This window comes from Amia ocellicauda, chromosome 14, assembly GCF_036373705.1.
Source record: "Amia ocellicauda isolate fAmiCal2 chromosome 14, fAmiCal2.hap1, whole genome shotgun sequence".
Taxonomy (NCBI): Eukaryota; Metazoa; Chordata; class Actinopteri; order Amiiformes; family Amiidae; genus Amia; species Amia ocellicauda.
This window is the reverse complement of record NC_089863.1, coordinates 20,754,393-20,775,523: the sequence shown is the minus strand read 5'-3', so window position 1 is coordinate 20,775,523 and position 21,131 is coordinate 20,754,393. Positions and strand designations below refer to the sequence as shown.

The following is a 21,131-nucleotide window of genomic DNA, read 5'->3' as shown; positions in this document are numbered from 1 at the left end:
GCAATTAACTATAAGTGTACATTTCATATAGCCTAGATATGGTCAACAGTTACATGTATTCCCTATTCATATATGTAGGAATGTGGTTGTGTAATGATCCGAGTGATGCAGATATAGTCTCTAAATCTATCTCTCTATCTAACTCTATCTGTACGTCTATCTAAGTCCCTGCTCGGCTCCGCCACACCAATTCAATACATTGATCTTAGTATGATAATAACTAAGGTGTATTCATTGATAGTTAGGTATCATATTGTGGAAATGTAATAGTGTGACATTGCCAACCCCAGCAAAAAGATTATCGTTTAAAACGTGTGAATAACAATTGGGTTATTTGAATAGAAAAGTTTTACTTTACAAAAAGCAGGCCACAACGGCGCAGATTTAGGTAGTGACATGTCCCTACCAATGTCAAGGTATCGTTCAATTGTCCCTAGTACCAGAAAGAGTTAACTCTGTCCAGATCGTTGCTGCTGCTGCCTGAAATGAATGATGACTGAATAAATAAATGTTGAAATAAATAGATAGCCCTAAATGTAGTTTCTCTGTGTGATTATTTTTAATTTTAGTATGGATAGTCCTCCATACTCTGAAACCGTTTAACTCCATGGAATTATATATATATATATATAGTAAAGGACTTTGAATCGTGTGCATATTGATTGATTGCCTGTTTGTATGGGTGATTATTGGATTTGTTTTGATTTAGTGGGTTTTTCTTGGTTTGGGAGTGTACTTGGGTACACAGATCTCTGCACCGGTCCGGATGCCTGGCTTGGATTGTAATACTTGACTTTTCGAGATAATAAATACTTAATACGACTTGGTGTAGTTTGTGGTGTGAAATCCCCCTCCTCTCCTTCAACTATGAATTCATTCATTGCGAAGGGTGGTGGCAGCGGACACTATTGCATTCATTAGCCCCCTGTAACACAGGTTTGTTACAGGTATTTTTGAGATGTGTGTGTGTGTGAGAGTGGTTGTATAAAGCCTAAAATACATGCAATAAGAACGAACACAATACAATATGGAAACTATTCAGTTTTAATTTGCATTATTAAACCGTCTGTCCACCATCGCTCTGCGCTGAAATGTCTGATTTCCGACCAGTTTATATTGTAAAAGCGGGCAGAGAGAGAGAGAGAGAGAGAGAGAGAGAGAGAGAGAGAGAGAGAGAGAGAGAGAGAGAAAGTGTTTACAGACCTAGCGGGTAACCCGGCTAATGTCCATGTAACTGGTAACAGTTGTTTCTGCCTTTGATTGAGTGCCGGGGTGGCGCCGGTCTAATCGCCATCCAGTGCATTGTGGGTATTGTAGTCAATTTACTTCCGTATTGAGCGTAATTCTAGTTGTCACCATAAAGTAGCCAAAGCTGCTGTCATTTTGCCCCGTTAGCCCGAGTTTTGTGTTTTACTCGGACTTGAGTCACGTCAGCTGCTTCAGTTCAGACCAGGCGAGTGACCTCCTCTCGTTTGCAAACCTTTTCCTAAGCAAGACCAGGAAACCGCTGACTTGACTTGAGCTACAGGGGGAGGACGAGACATCCAGATAGACTGAGACAGCGGGGTTGGTATGTGGTAAGTGTTACATTTGACATATTTAAAAGATGCTTACATGACAGACTCAATCAGGAAAACTGTATGTATAACACTTATGCATGTCCGTGTGTTTTTATAGTGTATAAAACGGATTTGAGTTGTAAGGTTGGATACACGGGGTGTCCAGCTGTGCTCTCTGCACCCAGCAACCCATGACCAAAGCAGTCCAACTCCTGCCCCAGCTCTCCATTGGCTACAATAGTAAATTGCTGTATCAGTCTATTGCAGGGGTTTTCAAACCGGACCTGGAACACCCCCTGCCCTGCTGGTTTTAGTTCCAACCGAGGTCTTAATTGCTTAATTGAATCCTTAATTGACCCAACAAAGCAATATACCATTCAATTAAGTAATTAAGACCTAGGTTGGAACAAAAACCAGCAGGGCAGGGGCACCTCCAGGCTTTCCACTGGTTTGTGCCTTTATGGGTCGGGTTACTATCATGTGTTTCTTGTTTCTCCTGACTCTGGCCTATCTTCTCCTGCCCCAGAAAGCTTTCCCTTTGTGGTGGTTGATGAAGATATCTCTAGGAGCCACTGTCGTGTGTCCATTTTCCCCACAAATAATGCTAATCCTCTGAGGTGGTCGTGCAAGCAGCCCAGGTGCCAGAAAGGCGCCTCCTCTTAAAAGACCAACACGAATAAAGACTGAGAGGCGGCTTCGTTTACTATATTTTTTATTAGTTTGCTATACCCAGTAAAAAACCCTTTTATTTATTTTATTTATTTATTCATAAGTACAATCATATGCATTAAAAAAGTACAATTCCTGGTCGCTGACTGAGGGTGTTATGCCAGTGTCAGGCTGATGCAGCTGGCTGTGGGTACAATACTTTTTACAGATGTGAATTCACCTGAGAATTTGGCGTCTGATATTTGGTCACGATTGACTCTCCTTTATGTATGTATAATGAACGTAGTTGATTTTATGTTTGTTTATTTACATTAACGTATTTAATATTTCCTGTGTTGTGCACCATCTTTCAAGATGTTGTTGACAGAGTGATGACGGGTTTATTGTCCTGTGTTCAGTCCGCAGAGACCCAGGCAGCAGCTCACTGAACACAGAGTCCAGGAGGAGGATGGCAGCATCCCTGCCCAGTAAGTCAGCCTTACATTGTCTGCACTCTCTTCACTTACAGTACAAAACTGTATAAGGTATATATAATGTGTGTGTATTACTAAAATTGCCACTGATTGTACACTACCGTGCAGAGACATTTCTAGGCATAAGCAACATAAGTGGCCGCATTGGGCCTACGGCTGCTAGCCCCCCCCCCCAGCAACAACTAATAATTCATAAACCTAAGTTATGCTCTAGAAACCTGCTATCAATCTGGTTTTGCTATGCGTTTGTTGTAGCAGAAAAAAACAAACATATCTATGTATCTGGCACATAAAAGCTTAAAAATAAACTGAAGAAATGCAGGCACAATAGAAAGTTATTGTAATATTATTTGATTATGCTTCATTTGTATTGCTGTACAGTAGCTTGCTTGCATACTAACTGTTTTAATGACAATGACATTAAATGTGTAGCTAAACCAGGTAGGTGGCTGACTTTACCCAGCTGGCACAGTTAGTTGGAATAACGTTGCATTGACGTCAGAATCCAACGTCAGATTTTGGTCATATAATGGTTGTATATGAAAGTTGGTTTGATGTTAGAATAATCCAACGTCCAGAATCTGACGTCATTCCAACTTTCACATACAACCAATATATGACCACAGTCTGACGTCAGATTTGGACATCTATACAACATTATATCAATCATATCAATGTTGCAAGTCTGACTTTAAGTTCCTAAATTAAAAAATGCTATTAGTAAACCACTTGAAGTATTAATTGAAATAACGCATGGCTTTTGTAGCAAGAAACTGAATTCAAGTCATACTTTATTTAATACAATTTTGCATTAACAGTAAAATTAACAATAAAAACAATATTAAAACATGTCATGTAGCTAGGCTAGTGGTTCTCAACCCTGACCCTGGAGGACCCCCTACCCATTCTGTTTCTTGTTCCAATTGAGCTTTCGATTACTTTAATGAACTAATAATATGCCTAATCTGAGCCTTCCAATAATTTTAACCAGGGGGTTTCAAGTTAAGCATAATGTTATAAGAAACTTGAATTTGAACATTTTATAAGATATAGACCTACAAAATCAGAATTCTGATTCTGAAGAAACCATATACCCAAAATCATTATAATTATTACGGTCACATCCTGATACTTCATCCACATCACTCTGTCTCCTTGTTCCTCATCGCTGCTACTGACTTCAGCGAGCGCTCTGACTTGGCATGGCATTTTCTTCCTCGTTTCATACATGCGTTTTTTCAGTTTCAGATGGGGGACACTGCAAATATAAGGTTGTTGTTATTTTTTTTGTCACTGGAAAATATAATTTTTGGATTGCATCCCGAATATGATCAGCGATAAACACATTTTAAACAACTACACCAGCTGACCTATTCAAGATTCAGTAATCTTGTTGCAGATTAATTAATATAACAACAGAACCTACAAGACCTGGAGCCAGTTGCATTAAAGCCATAATCTAGACTTAACTCCCAGGCAGGACTTAAAATCCACTTACTTCAAAACGACATTTCCCCTAGAATGTAGTTTTGAAATCCGTGGGTTTAAAATCCTTCTAGGGAGTGAAGTATGCAACCTAGTTGGTTATCTCATTTATAAAAGGAATATAAAAATGCATTGAAAAAAACAAATCCTTTATTTTTAATACAATTGTCCATTTAAAAAATAAAATAATATTATATTCTTTGGATAAACAATTTGTCCACCGGACAATGTGAAACTAGAGGTTTTCAACACAACAACAAATACAATACGCTACAATTGTATATCGGTCAGGATTACAAATAATTAGCCAACATGCTGTGTTGTTATTATGATGAGCCAGACCATCTTTAACTTTGGTCTGAGCATTGTGACCAATAGCGGGATGCTGTTGTTTTTGTTGTAAAGATGCGATGAAAGTCATGCTCGGAAGGTATAGGGGGACTTTTTCTGACAGTTATTTGTGTTTGGGATTGGCTTTAATATAGAGGCTGCGGAGCTGCTGTATTTTGCACTGAATTCTGCGCCTGCGCTGTGTGTGAGACCTGGGGGGAGGACCAGTTAACAAGTAACCCTCACTCACTCGCACTAATTCAAGCTCACACAGTATGTAACGCAAACAGGCAGTACAATCTAATGTCACCGACTTCTAATATCTTTTACTTTACTTATATGGATTGGAGTAGTATATTTTAAGTATACTTTAACACATTCTTGTGATTTTTGTGAAATTTGTAATGTAAATAATAACCTTCATTGCATTTTGGTTCTTGTTGCATGTTAAGTGGTTTTCTGTTAAAGTAGGTAGTGCTATAGGACCCCCCTTTTTCATATACATCTTCCCTTGTTGACAGTCACAATGGGGTGCTGCTGACTAGGACTGAGCCTGGGGCAGAAAATTGTAAACCACTAAATGTATGTCATTGTAACAAATGGGAATCGGGAAAGAAAGTCAGGGGTCAAATCATGCCTAGGGCCCCCAAAAGGCTAGAATGGCCCTGGGATTATCTATTAATTAAATTACATATAACCTCGTAGCAACAGCTTTGACGATATTTCCAACAGAGTATACCTCTTAGAAGTAATGTGCTGAAATTCTACACAAACAATTTGTTAATAATACAGTGACACATTTTGAGTTGTTTTCTACACAATATGTGCAGGGCAGTGGCATAGGTTTGGTTTTATTTATGGGGTGGGGGGGGGTGTGTCCACTGCCTGTGGAGCCAGGCACACTTTATTGGGTGGGACAATTCAACATTGGGGGGGACACATCTTGGGGTGGGACTTTATGCTTGATTTGAGGAACGGAAAAAGCCCGACTTCTGTTAAGTTATCTTGCTAACTCGGAAGAAAGCTACGAGGAACGGAGCCCTGGACACAATTTTGACAACATTTTGGTTTACAGTCCTTCTCGGTAACGTTCCATCTGTCCAAACAATTTATTCTCACCTTCCCTGCAAGATGAGGCCTTTTATATTTGGCGTAATCATGGCATTAAGTCCATCAGAGATTTGTATGTTGATGACTGTTTTGCTTCACTTCAACAGCTCTCTCAATTTGACCTCCCTCAAAGTCACTTTTCGCTGTTTACAGGTCTCGTATCCAACATGCCCCGTTTCCCATGTTACCTCCAAATTCCCCTGTTGACTTAATTCTTAACTTGAGTGCCATTTCTATAGATTGTAATGTCCTGTATTTACTCTTAACTATTTGATTAACATTGTCCATTATCGTCCACATTAAAAATGCTATGGGAACATGATTTGGATGAAGAATTGAGACTGGAGTGTTATCTTGTCTGCGCTCAACATGCACTGATACAGTTTAAACATTTTCATCGCACTTATTTGACCAAGCTCAAAGCTCAAATTGCACCCAAAATGTGATGTGCTGGTCCTGTCCCCAGCTATAGTGGCTCTCAAAAGTATTCACCCCCCTTGGGCTTTTCCCCATTTCATTGTGTTACAACATGATATCAGAATGGATTTAATCAGGAGGTTTTTTTCCCCCACTGATCACCACAGAAGTCCATAATGAACAATATAATCTGCAAATTGTTCTAAATGAATAACAAATACAACACAGAAAATAATTGAACAATAATTAAACTTCAGCAAGTTGAACAGCTTGTTCACCTTTTTCCAATATTTTTTGGATTTGCAGGATATGGTAAATGATGAGTGTCTCAAAATCCCTCAATTATCCCAGTCTTTTAGGTCCCCTTTTTATATTCATATCCCCAATTTGGGGATTGTTTGGAGTGATCAAAAATTATAATTGTATTTATTTATTTATTTATTGGCAGATACAATTATCCAGGGTGACTTCCATGATACAAAAGCAGAACAAAAGTACAAAAATACAGTACAATTTACAAATCACTCATAATACAAATTACAGTTTCAAATGTACAGAAGTGCAGGTAAAACACAGTTGTCTGACCTCAGTGTGAAGGTCATTCCACCAGTTAGGGGCCAGAGGTGAAACTGAGCGGCTGTGGAGTAAGGGGAGTGGAGAGGAGGCAAAGTTATTCTGGTGCAGGACCATCAAAGAGGTCTGGAGGGGATGTACGGAGAGATGAGGGTCTGAAGGGGGCTCGGTGCAGTGTTCTTAAGACAACGCTAGGTGAGGGACGTGAATTGATATCGGGAGCCAGTGGAGGGAGCAGAGCAGTGGAGTAACGTGTGTGAATCGGGGCAGAGAGACACCAGACGAGCCGCTGAGTTGTGGATGAGCTGGAGCGGCGGGTAGTAGATGCAGGCAGGCCGGCCAGGAGGGAGTTGCAGTAGTCCAGGCGGGAGAGGACCAGGGAATGAACGAGCAGCTGAGTCGGGTAGTTGGTGAGGAAGGGTCGGATTCGGCGTATGTTGTTCAGGAAGAATCGGCAGGTGAGCGTCAGCGTGGTGATGTGCTGAGTGTAGGAGAGCGCAGGATCAAGTACAAATTAAATCACCTCTTCAGCTTTCTCTCTCTCTCTCTTCCCAGGTGTTCAATTTGTGGATAGACACAGAGCAACTCTCATTCAAAGAGTGTGTTTGGTGGAGTCCATAGCAGACGCCCTGCTCTCACAAGGCCTGATCCACAGTGAAATGTACTCCGATCTCCGAGCTGCCCGCACCAGTCAGGAGAAAATGAGAGAGCTGTATGAAGCCCTGCACTGTGGGGGAGCGCAGGTGAAAGCTGCCTTTTACTCCATCCTTAAAGAGCAAGATCCTCATCTGGTCAAAGATCTGGGTAAGCCTCATTCAAAACATCTTCCCCTTTATCAGCTCCCTCCCTGTCTTTCCCTGCTCCCTGCTTACAGGCTCTTGTACAAAACACTAAATGTTTATTCAGCTGTGTTGGTATATTTCTCCAGGTGGTTCAGATTGCTGTGAAGAGGAGGAGATCATAAAGCTAAGATTGAAGTACAAAGAATGGATCAGACGAGAATATAAAACAGTGCAAGAGTACAACTCCCTCCCTGGTGAAGATGTGCGGCTGGATGAACGGTACACTGAACTCCTGATGATACAGAAGCACCGCCAGCACAAGCAAAGAGAAGAGGAGCTTCGCTGCACAGGAGACTCTTTCAGGAAGATCATGAATATGAGGAACTGCGACGAGTTCATGAGTACAGATGTGGAACAGCTGTTTGATCCAGATAAGGATGGAGAAGTACAGAGAACTGTGATACTACAGGGTCAAGCAGGAATTGGAAAGTCTTTTACAGCACAGAAAATCATGTGGGACTGGGCCTCTGGAAAGCTTTATTCAGAGCGTTTTGATTACATCTTTCACCTAAAGTGCCGAGAACTCAATCTCATTAGTGAGAAGATAAGCGTGGTGGATCTCATTCTTAACAGCAGTCCACACTTGATGCCAGCTATTGCACAAGTCCTGTCTCGCCCAGAAGAAATCCTTTTTATAATAGATGGGTTTGATGAGTTAAGGTTTCCAGTGGTCATGTCAGAATTTGCCCGTTCTCATGACCCCCATGAGCAGAACTGCCCTGAAGTCACACTGAGTCGACTGATGAGGAAAGTGATCTTGCCTGAATGCTATTTGCTAATCACTACACGGTCAACTGCTCTCGACAAATTGACACAACTTTTGAAACAACAACAACCACGTTACATAGAGATCTTAGGGTTTTCAGAAAAGGGGATGAAAGAATATTTTCAGAAGTTTTTCAAAGATGAACAGAAAGCAATGTGTGCATTTAACTATGTGGAAAACAATGAAATAGTGTTCACAACATGCTTCATCCCGGTCATATGCTGGATTGTGTGCACAGTCTTAAGAGAACAGTTTGAGGAAGGTACAGACATAACGCACGCTTTGAGTACCCCCACCACGATATTTGTGTACTTTGTGGACGCTTTACTGGAGCATCATTGCAGGAGTCTGAGTCTGCCGGTGCAGGAGGTCCTGAGACGTCTGGGTATGTTGGCAGAAAGTGGAATAAAGGAGCAGCGGGTCTTGTTTGAGGATAAACGCGTACAAGACATTTTTCCTGATCTCTCAGAAGTTCCGTCTTCCTTTTTAAATAAAGTCTTACTTCGGAAAAGCATTTCCAGAGAGACTATGTACAGCTTCATGCACATCAGCTTTCAGGAATTTTGTGCAGCGCTCTCTTACGTCCTGTGTGACGACCAAGAGGCCAAGACCAAGGTGACAAAGCTGCTAAAGCAGACTGGGAAGCATGACAAGAACCATCTTCTGATGACTGTACAGTTTCTTTTTGGACTTTCAAATAAGGAAACAACAGACTTTCTGAAGAAGAAATACAAGCACTCCATTTCATCAGAAGTACGGCCCCTGCTGGAAAGCTGGATTCAAGAATTGATTACACAAAAACACAATTTCCATATTAAAATTATTAACATATTGCACTTTGTCTATGAGCTCCATGAAAATGACTTCCTTAAACATGCCATGAACAACCTTACAGACATAGATCTATCATATAATGCACTAAAGAGAACTGATTGTGTGGTTGTGACATACTGCCTTCAGGCCTGCAGACACATTGAGAGTCTTACATTGCTTCATTGCAACTTAAAATCACAGGAGCTGGAGATTCTGCTTCCAGTGTTCGAGAAGTGTAGGTTTCTTGTGTAAGTCTTGAGAAGAAAAATACAAAAACTTTTTTAAAGTTATACTTTTCTTAAATGAGAAATATGTGCCTTTTTAAGCCATATTAGAGAAAACGCATTCAGTGGCAGAAGGAAGAATGCTTTGGAAGAAAAGACTATGGCTCATAGTGTAGAGATTGCCATTTACCCATGAAATGGGTTGTACCCAGGAATATTTGAAAACACCTGAAATAACCCTGTTGTCCTTTTCACTGCAGCCTTGACTCCAGCAGTTTGGGAGACTGTGAAGTTAATACACTGAGCAAAGCTCTGTCTCCCAGCTGTAAAACAGAGGAGCTTGTGTAAGTAAATGTCCATTATATAAATTAACAGGATATTTATGGCTTATTCTTTTATGATTTAATATAATCATATAGTACTTTAATATTTAAAGTTACTGGCACTTTTCTCCCTCTGACTAAAATACACTGAAAATCCAAATTATTATAATATATATTTAGGTTCTGGTTGGTCTAAAAAGAGACATTGGATTCCTGATTGAATTATTTAACTGTCAATTGTTATATTATCCATCAATGGGATTGTCACCAGTTTAATTTCATGTATTTTTGAGGTACACTGGCCCAAAGCACAGCAGCTCTACTATTATCCTAAATCTGTAATGCTCCTCTGTGTCTATGGGAGTGAAGGCTTAATCATTATTGTATGAGATGAGGTCATTGGAAGATCTGTTTTTGTTTTTATATGATTTGAGACTTATTTTTGTTGTGTAATTATGTAAAATATGCACCAACAAATACAATAATTTCAGTATATTAAGTATTATATATAATAGTATATTATGATTAACTATTTCCTGTGAATGTATTTAAAGATTATTATTTATCTCCAATCGACCCTGACTGTGTTCAAGCTGTGCCACTATGTGATATCGTAAAGAGACCCAATTGAGTTAATTGTGTTTTGCTGGTTGACCAAGACTGGCCTGACAGATGCCTGTGTGGATGACCTGTGCTCCGCTCACAGCCTACACAAGTCAATAACACACAATAACTTGGGTGGCAATGAATTCACAGAAGCAGCAACACCAGCCTTGAGATGCTTTATTCAGAAATGCAACAACCTGCAATATTTTGAGTGAGAAAAAGTGTTTTAATTGCAGTTTTTACTCAACTCAGAAGCCGCTGTGTGTTGTGGGAGTGACCGTTGTGTGTGTCTTCCAGCAGAGCGCAGTGTCTCTCATGTGTTCTTGCAGTAATGTGTCTGTTATTCACACAGGTTGGATGTTCGCAGGCTGTCAGATGAGAAAATGGAGGATCTATTCTCTGCTCTCTGCTCACTGCAGCGTCTGACGGAAGTAACACTCAGCTTTCACAGCTTCACAGAAAGTTGTGCGTCTCTTCTAGTCAATCTCATTATGAGCTGCACTCGTCTACAGAGACTCCGGTAAGAGGTTTTATTATTGACCAGTATGCTGGCTCTGACAGAGGCCTATATGAACATGTTGGAGCCTGTGCTGTCCATGGAAGAGACCAGGCCTCGACCTGAACACATGATTCTGTCAGAAATAGTCTTATGACAGCTTGTCCAGTCACTCAGCAGAGTACAATGCTTACTGTCCAGTCAACAGCATGTGTTGCTCATTTAACAGTTACAGCCCTAGATGGGCTGCAGTCAGTATGTTGCTGTTTCATTGACATTATGCCAGACTTCACATTCATCTTTTTATTTACCGGTAGGATTGATGGAACACATGAAAATCAGTGCATGGCTGACCTGTCTGCACGATTGATCAGACCACACCAGTCACAGGAAGCTGTGCAGTGAGTACAATATTTTATAACAGTGTTATCCTTTTTACAATTGTTTCAGGAAGAGATGAGTTACACTGTAGGAACAAATATGAATGGGTTTGTTGTTTAAAGCCATGCTGTTGCTCACAAGAAACTGAATTGAAGTGCTGAAGCATAAACATGGTATTGTTTTAAAATAAATTTTGATCTTCTGTGCTTTGTCCTCAGATTGGAAAGTATAGATCTAAGGAATAAAGCCATGATTCATCTCTGTGAAAGCCTCAGAGAGAAAGGAGTCGCAATAAAGGATGTGTGGTAAGTAAGGCGTCCAAAAGAACGAGAAAGTCATGATTAGGAGCTCGGATAAGCACAGCGCATGCAACATGTTAATTGTTCAAAGGAATTTCACTAATTACTCATCAAGTTTGTCTTGTCCGCTGTTCCGCTGTTTATACACTATTGTACATGTGAGGGTTAATGATGTACAGTTGGCAGCCGCCCACAGAACTGCCCGAGAGGCTGCCAGAGCTTCAGTGAACTGAGAGAAGCGTCTTCATTTCACCTGTCAGACTGTGTGAGGAAGAGTCAAATAAATACAATACATACATCACTGCAATATATTTGACATAGTTGTATAACTTTATATACTGTGGTAGCGTGGCGTGTTGCACCCAGTAACTGGGATCTCAGGTGGAGATTTAGGAGACCAAAAGGCTGGGTTATGGTGCAAAATAGGTGATTTATGGTACATTGTGCTCGGTGTGCAAAAATAAAGAGACAGACCAAACTACACAAAAACTAAATCCTTTTTGAGTCTAAACTAAACTGTTGTGCAGGTCCCTATCCTACCCAAAGCTAATATTAAACACAGACACAATAGCTAACCGTCCAAATCTGAAATCCATTCTCGTAGTCAAGTTCATGCAGAAGCCCAGTTATCAAAGTAATCCTCTCTCACTCTCGGTACTCACAAACACGACATTACTCTCCACTGCTACACCCTGGCTCTCCTCAACAGGAAGCGGATCTCTTCCGTGTTTTATTGAGGGAGGGAGCCATTTATCAAGCCGCAGTAGAGCCGTAATAGATATAAATAAGTTGATAATACGACTGTAATTCAACACTGTAAGTTTGACTTTAGATCTTTCTATATCCAGCAACATGTTTTATGAAAGTAACTTACAATACTAACAATTTTACAATATGAATATACTGTTCTTTATTATATAAGTGTGAAGATCAACAAATTAAATTTTTGTGTTGTAGTTAATTTCCCTTTAGCTACATGCTGATACTTTAAATAAACAGATCATTACTAATGAGAGTGTTTTTGCAGGTTGATCCTGATCGGCATTACAGATGCCTGCATCGATGATCTGTGCTCCTCTCGCAGCCTACATCAGTCAATGAAACACCTTGTATTGTATGACAGTGAATTTACAGAGGCATCAATACCTGCCTTGATATGCTTTATTGAGAAATGCAACAACCTAGAAAACTTGCAGTGAGTAACACTTTTTGAATCTCCTTTTCTTTACGTTATATCAGATTCTTATCATTCCTGTCAATATTATAGCAGAGCGCAGTGTCTCTCATGTGTTCTTGCAGTAATGTGTCTGTTATTCACACAGGTTGGATGTTTGCAGGCTGTCAGATGAGAAAATGGAGGATCTATTCTCTGCTCTCTGCTCACTTCAGCGTCTGTCAGAAGTAATCCTCACCCTCAACAGCCTCTCGGAAAGACGTGCTTCTATCCTAATCAATTTCATTATGAGCTGCACTCGTCTACAGAGACTCCGGTAAGAGGTTTTATTATTGACCAGTATGCTGGCTCTGACAGAGGCCTATATGAACATGTTGGAGCCTGTGCTGTCCATGGAAGAGACCAGGCCTCGACCTGAACACATGATTCTGTCAGAAATAGTCTTATGACAGCTTGTCCAGTCACTCAGCAGAGTACAATGCTTACTGTCCAGTCAACAGCATGTGTTGCTCATTTAACAGTTACAGCCCTAGATGGGCTGCAGTCAGTATGTTGCTGTTTCATTGACATTATGCCAGACTTCCCATTCATTGCTATTATTTACTGGTAGGATTGATGGAACAGATGACAATCAGGGCAGGGCCACACTGTCAGGACGATTGAACTGACCAAACCAGTTACAGGATGATTGAGTTGAGAATTGAGTACAATATTTTATAACAGAATTATTCTTTTTACAGTTGTTACACTGATGAGTTACACTGTAGGAAACAATATGAATGGGTTTGTAGTTTAAAGCCATGCTGTTGCTCACAAGAAATTGAATTGCTGAAGCATAAACATTGTATTGTTTTAAAATTAATTTTGATCTCATGTGCTTTGTCCTCAGATTGAAATGTACCCATCTAAGTATTAAAGCGGTGACTCTTCTCTATGAAAGCCTCAGAGAGACAGGAGTCACGATAGAGGATGTGACGTAAGTCTGAGTTGGCATCAAGCATCATGATTATTTTATGTCTGTTCTCATGCATCACTCGAATTTAATGTCAGGTGTCAGAGTGTGTTTTTTCTGGGACTTAATTTAATACCCAATCAAATGGCTGAACAGTTTTTACTGTTATATTTCATTTTTTACATGGAAAGAATAATACATTAGCATTTCCTAACAGCATTGCACACTGCAGATTTGCTCAAATTGTCTGCTTCGCCTACAGTGTAGAGGATCGCACCACTAGCTCAGTAGCGCAGCCACACACAGGGTCTGCAGCTCTGTGTCAATGCATGACTGCGGCTAGCGGCATTACTGATATTCGGACCTAATTAATCATGTAGATAAATCACTCCTTGCCGACCTAACTTGTTTACGCTCAAATAATCATCTGTATGATTTAAAGCAGTGGTTCTTAAACCTGTCCTGGAGGAGCCCCTACTCTGCTGGTTTTTGAAGTAAGTTGATTACATTTGACTCTTTAAATTGTGTGACAGATAAAAAGTTGGTTCCTTAATAATTGATGTATACAATTTAATACTTAACTTAAAACCCCTACTGTTAAAAATTATTTAAAGGCTCTGATTTAGGAAATTATTAGTTAAATGAAGGGTTCAATTAAGTAATTGAAAGCTTGGTTGGAACAAAACCAGCAGGGTAGGTGGTCCTCCAGGACAGGTTTGAGAACCACTGATTTAAAGAATCTTAAATTTTTATCAATTAATTCTGGCCGAAAAGCTTGCCACCGCTTCCACCCCTTCTGCATCTGGTAGGAACGGCGCCGTCATCGTTGGGGGCATGTCAGCTGTCATGTCATTGGGCAGATTAAATATATTCAGACTCTTAGCCGGCTAAATTTAGTGAACCTGCCAGGGAGCAGGGTTAACATGCTGGACATGTTGCTATAGCTGGCTGATATTTAAGCTTGTTTAGGATTCGGAAAATCCAGAGTTTATGCCAAGTTATCCTGAAACTTAGCCAGTTTTCCTACTTATCCACGTACGAAGAACGGACCCCGGGAGTTTTGTTGCTGTTTATTCTCATGTCTTTATTTTTGTATAGTAATTACTTCAGGTATTGAAACTCCATCCTTCTCCACCCACACCAGTGTCTAGCCACAGACTATCCTTTTATTAGTGGAGGTTACAACAACCCCACAGATAAGTTTCGTTTTTTCAGTTTTTGACATTAATACATTAAGTTAAACTTTTAAAGTTCATTGAATATAGAAAGCAAGAAAAACTTGTTTCAGTAGATTAGTACTGGTGTTCCTTTTTTGTATTTTTAAGTGATATGTAATAAATCTAAATAAATTGATAACACCACTGTAATTCCAACCTGCTTTATCTAGTTTATATTAAATATCAAGTTTTACTTTAGATCTTTCTATATCCAGCAACATACTTTATGATAATAACTTAAAATAATTACAATTTTACAATATGAATATACTGCACTGTACTGTATTCTAAAACTGTGAAGACTGTGAAGGTTCATTTCCCCTTAAATGCATGCTGATACTTCAAATTGTGTTTTTGCAGGTTGATCCAAACTGACAATACAGACGCCTGCATCGATGATCTGTGCCCCTCTCACAGCCTACAGCGGTCAATGAAATACCTTGATTTGCGTGTCATTGTATTTACATTCGCATCAATACCTGCCTTGAGAGTTTTATTCAGAAATGCAATAACCTTGAAAACTTGAAGTGAGTAACTGGGTCTTTATTGGGCCTTTTGTCTCAGGGATATCATACATCCTCACAGTTAGGATGATCTTTTTATCCAGCATGGGGATGACTGGGAAATCAAATTCTGACTTTAAATGAGACATGAAATCTGATTGAAGCAGAGTCAGTCCCCTTTCTTCATTAATCTCCCAGCCCAAGAATGAGACTTTTCTCTGAATGATCCTGTGTTTAATAACCATGTTCAGCTCATGATTGAGGAAATGATTGAGGAATGATTGAGTTTACAGCGGCATGAGTCACTTTCCCTTTCAACACTGTCTGTATTATTACCCCATTTCTCCTAAAATACTTCACACCAACAGGTATCACTTTAAACTGTAACCGCTGTTTAAAATGTGTTAATAGCAAGAGGAAATGTCACTCAATGCATTTCTTACAGTCGAATTAGAAAGTGTCTTCTGACCATCTGAAGCTGAACAAAGTATTATAATTTAAAAGACAATTGCTTTTGATAAATTGACCTAATATATTGCAAATAAGTGATCTATTCAGACATATCATCAGGTGCTTTTTCATAATCAATATACAAGATTGAAAATAATCTATTGCAATTAACATATTTTAAGAGTTATACCTTCCTGGGTAGCAGAAAGTCATTAGTCATTATTATCAAGTCAGCTGAGTGTTAGTGTTTCTTATTCCACATTCTTACTGCTTGATAGTGATTATAGTTTCCATAAACAACATGAAGTGTTGCCATGTCCAAAGCTGTGGGATAAACAGTAAAGCTGGAATATTCATCTCCTTTCCAACAAAAGAAAGAAATCCCACAATCCAAAAAGGGAAAAAAACTGTAATTGTTATTCCTTCGGCCACACACTGTTCTTTAAATCAGATACTCTACTATAGTTTGTAGAAATGTTATTAGCAGACAATTAAACAGTCACGACTAGTGAAGATAGTTGAGACATTTGCACTTTCAACATTAGAGCACAGTACAACCTCTCTACAGTCCTGAGAATCGCTCACGTACGTACATTGATAATACTTTAGTAAATAATGCATTGAGTTCACAAAAGACACAGAGTGAATTATAGACCATCATCACAAGTCACTTTCTGAACAGTTAGCATGAAGAAGAAGGAAAAGGTGTTCACTGTATGAACCTCTTGAAGAGTGGTGCTGCTCAGGGCAGTGTTGTTAATTTTAAAAGTTATATATTTCTAGTTATTAAGTTACAATTTTTCAGAAGTATGAATGTATGTGGAAGCCACTGTGTGTGTATCTATAAATGACCTTATTTTGATGTTGCTGTGTGCAGAAATACTTATTTCCCTCATTAACATGCAAATCAATTCATAACTTTTTTGAAATGCGTTTTTCTGGATTTTTTTGTTGTTATTCTGTCTCTCACTGTTAAAATACACCTACCATTAAAATTATAGACTGATCATTTCTTTGTCAGTGGGCAAATGTACAAAATCAGCAGGGGATCAAATACTTTTTTCCCTCACTGTAGGGAGGGTTATATTCTGATTAAAAAGTCAGAATTTACTTCTGAGAAAAAGTCAAACTTTCTGAATATTCTGCTTAGTTGATCATGATTAGACAAACTATATTACAGAACTGCCAAGTTTTTTCACAAAAACTTAAAAACGTTTTTGGAAATGTTGACCTTTTTCCCTCCATTAATATGACCATATTTTGTTGAAATACCGCTGAAATTGAAATGTGTAGAAGTTGTTGGGTGAAAATAACATAAGAAATGAATGAATAATGTGCATTTGAAGAACCTAGCCTATGCGGAAAAGTTTAGAGAATATCTACCACAGAATATTCGCTAAAGGGCCACAAGCATGTGGGGCCACTCAAATGAAAGCATACAAACTACAGAGTCAGTTTCTGCTGATCATGATTAGACACTATATTGCAACACTACCACCTTTTTTTTCCCCAAGATAAATAATAGCTTATTTATGAATTATAACATTTTTGAATTTTATGTAATTCAATGTAAACTTGATTAAACTTTTTTTTTACAATTGTCCCTTAAAGTACTAGTCAAAATACAACTTTTAAGACAAACTTTGTGATAATTGGATAAAAACTGCGGGTGGGTTGAAAACAGTGGGGCTGAGTGTAATGGGCTAAAGTTGGTTTGGGGCTGCTGTGATAAAGCCATTTAATGTGTGTCAAGCTAAGTGATTTTTCACAAATTAATCTTGTGATTCACAAGTAAAACAAAGGCTGTGAAACCATTCACAACTGGTCTTCTTTGTCAAAGTTGGTTTGAAAACGCTAGCTGTTTTCATTCATGTTGGTTAGCACAAGTCGAGTATCAAATTAATATCAAATATCTTTACAGCAATACTTCGTCATTCTGACTTTAATCTCAGAAATTCCACGTGCCCCCTCAGAAAAAAGAAAAAGACCACTCCCTACGTGGCCCTAATACACTTCCATAAATTGAGTGACCTGGCAATTTAGAAAAAAAAAATTAGTTGGTAAACTATTACTATGATTTGTGATTTATAGGGTTTTTGGGTTATGGTCTCATATTTCCAGTAATGTGAAACATGTAATGGCATCAGCATTTTGTTTTTATTGGGTAAACTCAAACAGATCAATATTGGTTGTTGATTAAAAATATAACCCCTATGATGGGTTTGCTACTGTTGGGTGCTGGTGTCATCAAATAATCCTTATGACCAGGGTCGTTTCTAGCCTTTAAGGGGCCCTAAGCAGGATTTGATTTGGGGCCCCCTGTTTGTATGTTAAATGATGAGACAGAGTCCTTGTGCAAATAACAAGTTGTGTTGAGCTTATCTCCGCATCTGCGGGTAACACATCCGGCGTAATACATCCGGGTAACATGAACACACACTAAAATAACATTGGTGTGACAGTACTGAACACTTACCACCAGATGTGCCATCTTACACACATCTTCCCTTTTATAACATGAGATAGTAATTGCTCATTCACTAACAAAATATCCTAGAAATAAAATACAACATGAAGAGTATAAGTCCTACAAGAATAGTGCTCTTTTAGGTATAACATAGGAGAGTGCAGGATCGAGGGTGACTCCTAGGTTCTTAGTGGAAGAAGGAGAGAGTGTCATAGTTTCCAAGGGGATTGAGATGGAGAGGTCAGCAGAAGGTGAGGAAGAGGGAAAAAGAGGAGTTCAGATTTGAAGAGGTTGAGCTTGAGGTGGTGCGGGTGCATCCAGGCAGATATAGCAGACAAGCATGAAGAGATGCGAGAGGGGATGAGAAGGTCAGAGGAGGGAAAAGACAGGAAGATCTGGGCATCATCTGCATGAAAATAGTAAGAGAAACAATGGGATGCAATGAGGGGGCCCAGGGAGCGAGTGTAGAGAGAGAACAGGACGGAGCCTTGGGGAACGCCTATGAGGAGAGGTTAGGGGGTGGATGAGGAGCCTCGCCATGTCACTTGGTAGGACCAGTCACTGAGGTAGGAGGAGAACCAGGTGAGAGCAGTCCCAGAGATCCCAAGGTCAGCGAGGCAGGAGAGGAGGATGGAGTGATCGACGGTGTCAAATGCTGCGGAGAGGTCAAGGAGGATGAGGACTGAGGAGAGGGAGGCCGCCCGAGCACAGTTGAGGGAGTCAGTGACAGCCAGGAGAGCCGTCTCAGTGGAGTGAGCTGTGTGGAAGCCGGATTGCAGAGGATCAAGGAGTGAGTGTTGGGACATAAAGGGGAGTAGGGAGATAGGACGGTAGTTCTGAGGAGAGGTGGCATCAAGGGTTGGTTTCTTGAGCAGTGGGATGACAGCAGCTTGTTTAAATGCAAACAGCCAGAGAGGAGTGAGGAGTTGAGGAGGGAGAAGATGAAGGGGAGAAGATCAGGAGTGGTCGCCTGGAGGAGGCGAGAAGGGAGAAGGTCCAGGGCACACATTGTGGGTTTGTGACATAGGAGGAGAGAGGAAAGATCAGAGTCTGAGAGAGGTGAGAATGAAGAAAAGGAAGCTTGGTTGGTGGGAGGTTTCGGTGTGATGGGAGAGGAGGGGGGACTGTTGAAGAGTCACCTACCGCTGTCTTGACCACACTGCACCAAGATACCTTCAGACACTCGTCTCTCCATACATCCCCTCCAGACCACTGCGCTCCTCCAGTGCCAGAAGACTAACTCTGCCTCCTCTCCACTCTCCTTCCTCCAGAGCCGCTCCTTCTCATCCCTGAACCCTAAGTGGTGGAACGACCTGCCCACCGAAGTCAAAACAGCAGAGTCCTTGACCTCATTCTGGCACTTACTCAAGACGCATCTCTTCCCACAGCACTTGTAATATTAGTCCTCTATCCCTGCTAGACAGCACTTCACAGTTTTATTATGCCTCTTGCGTTCTTCATTGTTTTCCTCCTTGCTCCCTTTCCCGTAGCCCTGGTCTGTGATCCTACATCTTGACAGCACTTAGCTTTCACCGTCCAGCATGCAGGACCTCACTTACTGTACTTGTGTAAATTGTAATTGAAATTTGTAAAATGTATTATTTTGAATTGCTATGTTTATGTAAATTGACTTTGTAATGATTGATGCCTTACCGAACTGTATTGTTGCACTTTGTTTTGCACTTGGATAAGGACGTCTGCCAAGAAATAATAATAATAATAATAATAATAATAATAATAATAATAACTAAACCATAAATATTATAATATAATCTGTAATCCGTAGGCCAGGATGTTGAAAAAATATATAGGGGTAACAGGATGAGAATTAAAAACAAATTTACATGCATTATTGTATATTGGTTGCAAATAAAAGATTAGACAGGATATTCAAATGGCAAAATGATTTGAGTGCAGCGCATTGCAGTGCAGTTTGTAACATAAATTGGAAAGCCATTTTATCCCCGATGCAGAGAGCAAGGAAAGCGAGGCAGGGATGAAGTGGGGGAGAGAGGTGAGAGAGGGATCATGTGTGTTGGGCACCAGAGGGTGGCGGTCCACGATACTTCAATCCCACAGATAGTCGGGCCTCAGTGGGGATGAACTCTAGTACAGATCGGGGCTGCAGTGGAGCAGTGTGACTACCAGACAGCAACCCAGCTTCAGTTGTGCCGCCCATCCCCATACATTTTGTTTTGTTTTTTGTTATATTTTGTTATGGCTCTCGATTATTTTGTATTAAAACATGCAATAAAGTACATTGATATTGTTATATACACAGGTACCACATATGTTGGAATGCTAAACATGACTAGTGTGACACTTGTTCAGGGGTTGCAAAAGAGATTATAACCATTTTGCCCATATGTATTAGCATGGTATAAATATACTGAGTTTGACAAGCTTTTTGGGGGGTTGTTTTGGGGTGTGTGGATCAATTGTGTGACGACCCCCACCCCCACCACCGCACAAACACACACACATATCGAGAGAGAGAGAGAGAGAGAGAGAGAGAGAGAGAGAGAGAGAGAGAGAGAGAGAGAGAGAGAGAGAGAGAGAGAGAGAGAGATGCTTTTGTGCGTCTATTAAGTAGATATAATCTCACAAAGGCTTTAATAATACAATTTAAGCATATCATTACTCTGTTACAAAATTAGACAGCAAGTATCAATATGAGTTAAAATCACTATTATAGCGATTCTGTCTCAATCCAGCTAATGTGCAATTTCAAGACCACAACATCTGCTACAATGAGAAACACTGTCTCTATTATTGCTCTACAGGGAATACAGTCTTCTCTCTGCCCTGCATATTGTCCCGGTCATCATCAGCAGGAGACAATGGACCAACACAGGGGAGACCCTCTCTTACTCATGATGGCTGGTCCTATTTCTTGTCTGTTTAAAAACGAAGATTTCCTTCTCATTGTTGTGAAAATACATATGCATTGGAGTTATTGTTAGACATTCGTTTACACTTGGGTTATGGGATGAAGGAAATTA

General features: G+C 40.0%; 1 protein-coding gene across 1 annotated transcript; it reads left to right on the top strand.

Moving 5' to 3' along the window:
* The first annotated feature begins 1,343 nt into the window (after positions 1 to 1,343).
* LOC136767736 (NACHT, LRR and PYD domains-containing protein 3) lies at positions 1,344 to 16,528 on the top strand. Its single transcript, XM_066721684.1, has 12 exons — positions 1,344 to 1,577; positions 2,627 to 2,695; positions 7,172 to 7,420; positions 7,545 to 9,285; positions 9,522 to 9,605; positions 10,543 to 10,710; positions 11,004 to 11,087; positions 11,286 to 11,372; positions 12,394 to 12,561; positions 12,689 to 12,856; positions 13,430 to 13,516; positions 15,070 to 16,528. Exons 2-12 carry the CDS (start codon positions 2,677 to 2,679, stop codon positions 15,233 to 15,235), a joined length of 3,021 nt encoding a protein of 1,006 aa, XP_066577781.1. The 5' UTR covers positions 1,344 to 1,577; positions 2,627 to 2,676; the 3' UTR covers positions 15,236 to 16,528.
* Positions 16,529 to 21,131: the final 4,603 nt, after the last annotated feature.